The sequence below is a fragment of the Rosa chinensis genome, chromosome 5 (assembly GCF_002994745.2).
Source record: "Rosa chinensis cultivar Old Blush chromosome 5, RchiOBHm-V2, whole genome shotgun sequence".
Lineage (NCBI taxonomy): Eukaryota > Viridiplantae > Streptophyta > Magnoliopsida > Rosales > Rosaceae > Rosa > Rosa chinensis.
Genome location: NC_037092.1, coordinates 6946545 through 6954809, shown reverse-complemented (window position 1 = coordinate 6954809; position 8265 = coordinate 6946545). Strand labels below are relative to the sequence as shown.

At 37.3% G+C, this 8265-nt stretch overlaps 1 protein-coding gene and 1 long non-coding RNA gene across 5 annotated transcripts; both read right to left on the bottom strand.

Moving 5' to 3' along the window:
* Nucleotides 1-3999: 3999 nt before the first annotated feature.
* Nucleotides 4000-5172, bottom strand: LOC112203020 (senescence-specific cysteine protease SAG39). The gene is made up of 2 exons (XM_024344050.2): nucleotides 4776-5172; nucleotides 4000-4661 (listed from the first exon to the last, which is right to left on the bottom strand). The coding sequence occupies exons 1-2, from the start codon at nucleotides 5122-5124 to the stop codon at nucleotides 4051-4053; spliced, it is 960 nt and encodes a 319-aa protein (XP_024199818.2). The 5' UTR covers nucleotides 5125-5172; the 3' UTR covers nucleotides 4000-4050.
* A 1028-nt stretch (nucleotides 5173-6200) lies between these two features.
* Nucleotides 6201-8054, bottom strand: LOC112202809. 4 transcript variants are annotated; one of them, XR_002937575.2, is made up of 6 exons: nucleotides 7947-8054; nucleotides 7651-7760; nucleotides 7078-7180; nucleotides 6842-6957; nucleotides 6660-6723; nucleotides 6201-6443 (listed from the first exon to the last, which is right to left on the bottom strand). It is a non-coding gene; the product is annotated as an uncharacterized LOC112202809 (long non-coding RNA). The 4 variants fall into 4 exon arrangements; XR_002937576.2 differs by having other exon boundaries at nucleotides 8044-8054; XR_002937574.2 differs by having other exon boundaries at nucleotides 7651-8051.
* Between the last annotated feature and the right edge of the window lie 211 nt (nucleotides 8055-8265).

Sequence of the window (8265 nt, the reverse complement as noted above, 5' to 3'; positions counted from 1 at the left end):
TAAAAGTCTTTGAATCTCCTGTGGTTCAGTCTGCCAGAGACTATTTTCTTCTAGTAGCCCCTTTATATAATTTCTATTTTTCCGGTTACTTGCTTTCCGGTGGAAGTAGGCCGTATTCCTGTCTCCTTCCTTTAACCACAAAGCCCGAGACCTTTGTTTCCAATACTTCTCTTGCAAGGACAAAAGTTGACTATATCAAATATGAAGCTTTCTTTGCTCTTCGTACAGTGGCAGAGAGTGAGGTTGCCGCATTAGATCATTTAGCTTTTCCTGCAGCTCCCTCATTTCAGTTTGCTGCTGATTAAAATCAGTGCGATGCCACACTCGTAACTTGTCTCCCAAAGCTTTCGTTTTACAACCAATCTGCTGCAATGCATTACCCCTGCTTGGCATGGCCCATTCCTGCTGAATGATCTTTCGACATTCCTCCCTTCCAAACCAACATTCCTCAAAACAAAAAGGTTTGCTTCTTTTCCTTCGAATTTGTTTCTCACTGAACGCTTCAATGAGAATAGGGCAGTGATCTGACTCCGAGGGCATGAGAGTGATTACCCTGCTGTGTGGAAACCTGTTACGCCATTGAATATTCTGAAATCCTCTATCCAATCATTCCTTCGTAAACCGGTTTGACCATGTGAACCTACTTCCCACATATCCCATATCGATGAGTCCACATGAAGCCATTGTACATCTGAACTTGGTCATTGCCGCTAATGCTCGAGGGGGTCCTCCAGATTTATCTTTACGCCACAAGACTTCATTAAAATCTCCTGCCATCAACCATGGCAGAAGACAATGTTGGGCCTCTAGGGTTCGGATGAGTTGCCAAGTGCGGTCTCTTCCACTTCTTGCGGCAACGCCATAAATACCTGTGAAACGCCATAAATCAGTGCCTGGTTTTCCAATCACAGTATCTATATGATTGGGTGAGTGACTGCGCACATCAACATGCATCTCATCCGTCCAGATGATGGCAAGCCCTTGGGAGTCCTGTTCATGTGGGACGCAGAAGCAGTCTTTGTAGCCTAGCCTGTGAGTGATCGACTCAATTGTACTCTTCTGTGCTAGGGTTTCAGAAAGGAAAATTAAGGTAGGTTTCTTTGCAAGCACGATATCAACCAAAGCTCTCTGTGTTTCACTATTCACGATTCCCCTGCAGTTCCAGAGCAAGATATTACCTTGAAGCATGACGGAGACGATTGCTTACTGCCAAAGATGCAGCGTTTGGGTGGCAACGCACGGAGGAGGCGGAGCCTTAGGGTTTTCTAATATTACTATTTATTCAGGATATTATACATATATCTAAAGCCCGGTTAACTGTTCATCACTGTTCAAAATGAAGTGGCGCTTTTGCCCTTGCTGTCTCCCTCAATTACAAGTTTGTCCTTCTTATGCGATGCCACGATGGTTTCTGTTTTAGTCTGACGGTGGTGGTGTTTCACAATAGAAATCATTTACCAGAGTCCATAGTTTGTTCTCATAATCTCATCATCATCGAGTTCAATCCCCTCTGATTCAGTAGAAGAAGAAGTCGAAGCAGTTTTATACGAGACTGGAGTCTGCGAGATTCAGATCGGTGGAGAGAAGAGCGTTTCGTATCGAAGGTATTGTTTCCCAGAATGTTTTTTCATTTTGGTTGGGATTTTTGTTGTTCTCTTCTGATTCAGGTTATTGATTACGGTTCGGAAATTGGGAATTGAGTTTTGCTGTGTTGGGTTTGATTAGCTTTTACGGTTCGGGTTACTGAATTGGGGGTTTTCTTGGGTGATTGAATTTGGTTCTATAATTTTAGAGTTTCGAATCTGAGTTTGTTGAAAGTTAAATTCAGTTAGTATGAATTGGGGTTTTATGCTTAATTGAAGAGTTGGCTAATATGATTAATTGAAATGGTAACTGAAGTGAAGTTTTGTAATATAGTTTCTTTTCCTTTGGATTTGATGTAAGGTTTTTGATTTTGATGGCAGATCGTTAGGATACGAGAAAGAAGAGGAGAGATTGAAGATTTTGGTCGAACAGGTTGCTGGGTTTTCGAAGAGGTGTGTGTTTGATTTGGTTATATCTGTGGTAAAATCTCCTCTTTTTGCCATTGCTCGCTCTTAGTGCACGTATACCGCCATATTGTTTTGGGGATCATTTGTCTTGCGAGTTATGTAAATATTAATTGATTTATAGCAATTTAAGGAATCTGTCTCTATCGTTGGACTTGGTTTGAACAAGAACACATATTGAAGCCAAATATTGCTTTTAAAATCAAAAGAATTAGAGAACGACGTGTAGAATCAGTTAAAGAGTTTGTAGAAGTCAATGAACTGTCAAATTATTAAAGTTTGGTTGTGCTATTTAGACTTTTGAGTAATAGTCCTTTTTGTTTTTTTAGAGGCCCAATACAGTTTATGTTCTCCACTTCTCCCCAATTTTGTTTATAAGCGTGTGCTTCTTTACATTACTTCTTTTAATGGGTACATAGTGACAGTGTTAGAAAAACTGAGAACAAAACTGCAGCTGACATCAAACCTATCCAGTACGAACTTTGAAGCACCCAAGTGGCCAAGTATGTGCAACATAAAAAAAGTTATGCTGGAAGAACATAGGATGGTTTCAAACAGGCTCTAGAGGTCGGTGAAAAAGTAAGACATCTTATTTCGAGTAAGCCTTTTGTTATATGTGTTCTCTAACAGTTGTCATGGTGTAATGATTCTGATACTTGGTGATGTGTTCTCTAGCAGTTGTCATGATGTAATGATTCTGATACTTGGTGTTGTGTTATAATCTCTAGGTTCACACAGTGGAACATTCTAAGGATTTACCCCAAAGAAACTTAAAGTTGCCTCCTCAAATTACCAACCACATGTTGGATGGATGCATGGAGCTCAAATGGTTGTGTCTAATGTGCAGGTTAGTTTTCCAGTTTCATGAAACTTATTGGAACCTGATAATAGGATCGATAAGAAATATAACCTGATCCCTGCATATAAAATTTTATGACAGGGATGTGAAAGATCACTATGGTTGATGCATGGGATGTTTACAGCCAATGATGAGGCCCTGCCTTTTTATGCACAAGGGCTTAAATGATGAGGTTTTTTATCCTAAAAAGACCTTGATAGTGACAAAGACATTGAAGGTGAGGACAATTTATTTACTTTGAGTTGAATTTTTGGCATATTAGCAATAATATCAGAGGATTGATGTTAATATACAGGTGAAAGCATTTATGGCTAATGGATGTCACTTGGATTTTAATCAACCCCCTTGATTCATTCTCCCCACAGACTTCTACACAAAAGTTAGTAAGGTCCGTTTTGTTTTTCTGATAATTCGAGAATTTGATTCCTATTTTTAGTTATTGTTGAAATCAGTTACATTCCTATCTTATAACATAGTATGCTCACATTGCTAAATATCTCAACACTCATTGCACTATATGTTTCACTTCACGTCAGTATGTTGCAGAGCTCTGATCACGTCATATGCAGCTGGTTGTTTAATAGGTAACACAATCCATCTTTACATTTCAATGCCTTATTGATTAATGTTTGTGCTTACTCCATACAAAACCATTTCAATGATTTCAATTTACAGAACCAAATAATCACTCTTTCTTATTGATTGACATTATTACTTATGTTTTCCAATTACAACAGCTCCTGAAATTTCGGAGCACTTATCATTTGTCGCAAATGACGAATCGGACTTTGTACATAGACACCTACTGTTGTTAGGATATTTAACTTTGAAATCTAGATAACTTACCAGAATTTTGAACATGTAAAACAATATATAATATTTAATGTAGCAATGTAATATAACAATGTTTCTAAATTCAGTAGCATCGAATCAAATAATATTTGCTTATATTCCCGCAGCATCGCGCAGGTACATTTTCTAGTCTAATTGAATTATTGGTTAGTTAAAAATAAAAACATTACTAGCTAATAAGTTGAATACTTGAATCTATTAATAATGTCACCAATGATTGCATTACTATTATGAGAAACCATTACAAAATCTTCATAACTATTGAAGGCCTCAAAATTCCTGTCATACTCATCAAAGAATGGCGAACACTGGCAATTTTGCGAGGTTACAAACACCTCGCTTATTCTTACTATTTCTATTAATTTTCATATAACCATGTACACCCCAAGAAGAGCTCCATGAATTCTTCAATATCCAATATTCTTCGCCAAGTGGAGTTGTACCGAAGCCAACGAGTGTAGAAGTGTGGCTGATATTACCTCTCGCACACTTCCCATCTGCATCTAAAAAAATACCACCTTTGTATCGGCGAAAATTAATGCTGGCGGAATGCGCAACTACAACTGGTTGATGGTAAACAGCCTTGGCTAGAGCAACTTCATCAAACTCAGGCACAGCTTCATAACCAGAGATTTTTATATCAGGGGAAGATTCGAACGCGGTGTCGCATGATTGGTCGTCAGCAAACCGGTAAGGAAACTTTTCTTCAGTTACGAGTCCATGATCCCTTACGTACTTGATAGCATTAATCGCTTGACCCCCTTTACAGCCATTGGTGCCATACGGCTTACTACAGGCTACAAGTTCTTGCACGGACAAGTTCACAAGTTTTCCATAAGGTTTATTGTAGAATGGGGTGAGCCCTTCCACTGCTGCTGCTATTGCAAAAGCCCAACTACAACCTGCACATATTGGAAAAAAATTATTACATTCGTCCTAGTTTTATAATGATCACATCAACAATTAAGAATATACAACCAATAATTGGTTAAAATTTAGGGATTTCCTTCTCTTACCACATTTTCCTTGGTCCTTGACACTGGTCACAGCTCCTTGTGTCCTCCAGTCCCAGTTTTGGGGAAGATCCTCAATTTCAAAATCTTGATAGCTAAAAGAAGAGACTGAGCTAGGGTTTGTGTTTGGTATAGCAGTCGTGCAGCCATATGTCTCATCGAACTCTTTATCAGTCAGATCACTGAATGCATTGAGGCCTAATGTGAATCTATGTTTCCCTTGGCTGTTGAAGTTTTCTATATGATCAAACTCCTCCTTGAATATTGCAAAACGCTTTGCCTTCTCCTCACTGCTTGAGTAAGTGCGTCCATGCTCTTTCATCCAGTTCTCAAATGCTTGCAAAATATTCATGGAATCATTAGCTTCAAAAAGTAATGCTCGCGACGAGGCTTTAGACACTGCTAAACTTCCTATCAAGACAACGCATAATATTAGTTCAAGAGTTTTTACTTGAAAAACCATTTTGTGAAGTTGTGAAGAAACAAGCTGATGTCGGAATTGTAATTCCAGTAGTACGGGCTTCATCGAGCGTCAAAAGCTTTATAATATAAGGCATCTACTAGCAGGTAGGTGTTGGGACACCAAATTTTTTTTTTGGTGTGCTGAAGTAAGTTGGGACACCAAATTAGAGTCACAAGTTTGTAATGCATTTCATTTTTTATTGTTACAAAATGCGCACCATTTGGGTGTTGTAGAAATAGATGAGTCATAGGTTATGTGTTTTTTTTTTAGGTAAAAGGGAAACACTTGCTCTGATTAATTGGCCAACAACAATTAAAACATGCAAGTAGCACCTCTAATATATAATCACTAAATTCTAAAAAAAAAAAAAATAATAATATATAATCACTAAAATCTAAACGCTCAGACTGTCCATGACTCCAAACTCTTAGAGCATTCCAAACTAACATGAAACAAAGTCCATGCATGAATACTATTTATATAACTTGTACACTTCTATAAGGCCACAAGCTGGTGCGTCAATGAGACAATGTTGTTATTTATTGGACCCGTCAATCAGACAATGTTGTCATCTATTGAACATAGTTTTGCAAGGCCAAAGTCAGAAATCTTTGGAATTAAATTATCAGTGAGGCTTGATATCATGTGAAATTTGCATGTCACAAGCTTGACGTAGATATTCCATCCTTCTAGCCACTTGGAGAGAAATCTCGTACATATTCTTGCGACTTAGTGGGATAATGTAATGCCCCAAACAACCACTACTAGAAATTTCCCCAAACCCCACTGATTTGAATTAGTCCCTATTAAGACAAAGCACACTGATATCCATGACTAATGCCCATTAACCACCATGCAGCCACTAATGACGAATCAGTCCCCTCTATAGCAGGTGCCATTGGGGCAATAGGCATTGAAAAAACAACAGTGGAATAACTTCATCCAAGGCAAGGCAAGACAAAATCTAAATCCACACTGATATTAGTGGTTTTAGAATGCCACTGATATCAGTGACAAATTTATGAGGTTGGATTAAAAAAATAAGGTGCCAGTTGGCACGTCTACATTCTATACTGTACCTTTATACTGTATTTTAAAATGTGTCATACAATAAATATACTAACTAAAAATTTTCAGATGCACCCATCAAAATATAAACATCAAGACTCTTCATCCCATAGCTGCAACTCCTCTTTGATATGGACAACCTGCAAATTACATCAAGTAGTTAGTTCTTATTTTAACAATTACACAAACCGACATCGTAACATATTAATAACATTACAGTGAAGCTAGAGGTCTCTTTTGTTCTGAACATGTAGCATACAAGGATATAATACATCAGCTATTACAGAAATTTAGCATATTTGAATAAACAAAACTATAAAATTGAAACAAAATCTGCCTAAAAGACAGAATCTTACACATTTCTGGACAACTTTTCTTTGCTGAGATCGTTCTTAGAATTCAAAACCTCCCCCTTTATTGCTGAAATCAACAAACAGAGCAAATGAACAGATGAAATTATTGCTTTGAAGCATAGCAGCGAAGAATAGCACAAATAAGAAAGAAAGGCTTTCTTTTTAATGGCTTTTTTGGTGACCACCTTTTTCATGAATTCTTTGATACGGACAACCAGCATATGACTCTTCTTTGAATAAAGCCTTCAGCAAGAAGGATATGACTTGAAGCTGGATATATACGAGAAAGAGTTCAAGAATGCTGCGCTCAATAAGCAGTAGTATTACTTGCTAAGAAAAAAAAATGTTTAAAAGTAAAGCAGTTGTGCTACATGGTGCGCAAGGTTTCAGAGATGAACCCCAAAACAAAGTTTGAGCTTACTTGAAGAATTATTAGCCATATGCACTAATGTCCTGATATTTCTACTCCGTTAGGAGTTGATGCATAGACTGAACCGTAGTAAATACATAAGCAGTTATGCAACCTGACATTCAAATATTGAAATTCAATCACCATCCTATGAAAATGCATATAAAGCCCATATAAGAAAGTTAAAATATTGGACTGACTATAGTAAGTTATCAATGAGATAGTTAAAAGAAGTGGACATACTATAATATCCCTATATTTACAGAGAAGTCAAAAATTAAACATAAAATCTTCAGTGATATCACAGCTAGGTTACCAGTTACCAAAAAGATGAACAAAAAAGAAAAGAAAGATATTGAAACATTCCAAAATCTTCAGCAAAGTTGCTCTTGTGGACATATATAGAGAGGAGAAACATACTGACGTTGGTAAAGTTAAAAACCCATGAACTAATGAAGAGAAAGCATGCATGCTGTGTGTTTGGGAAAGATGGAGTGAGTGGAAGGATAAAGCAGGAATAACTACAGCAGGCTATGATCTTAAAGGAAAAAAATAACAATAATCTGGAATAACAAAAGAACATACCACTGGCTGGATTTTCTTGTACAGGATGGCTGTATATTAGCGAAGGACAGAACTTTACAAACAATGCCTATGGCATCATCTCAAATGCCTATGTCCTGAAATAACTTGACCTTCCAGATGGTAAATAAATACAAGTCAAAAATCATCATTACGAAGCATGATAACATCAACGCAAAATTATTGCGTGTGTGTGCATGGTAATGGGATCTGGTCACTTGGTATTAACCCATTACGAGTTTATAAATGATTGACTGTGAGAACTACATGGTAGTTGAGACTAGAGAGAACCAAATTACCCAAAACAGGTTGAGTGGAGCTACCAAATAAGAAGTATTAAGGTCAGTTGTTCAAGTTGATTTTATGATGTAGGCATCAATGGCAAGACAAGCTCACCTTATATCTCTGCAAAATAAAATGTTAAGGATTCAATATTCATTCAAAAGAGGAAAACATAGACAACTTTATATCTCATAAGACGCATAAACTAGCTCAACATAGAATAAACCATATTTATTGGCAGAACCCAGCAAACATGGTAATCCAAGAAAATCATACCCAGAAATACCCATACCTAGAAAATCCCAACTCTAGCTTGAAGATCAAGCACTGAGTTCA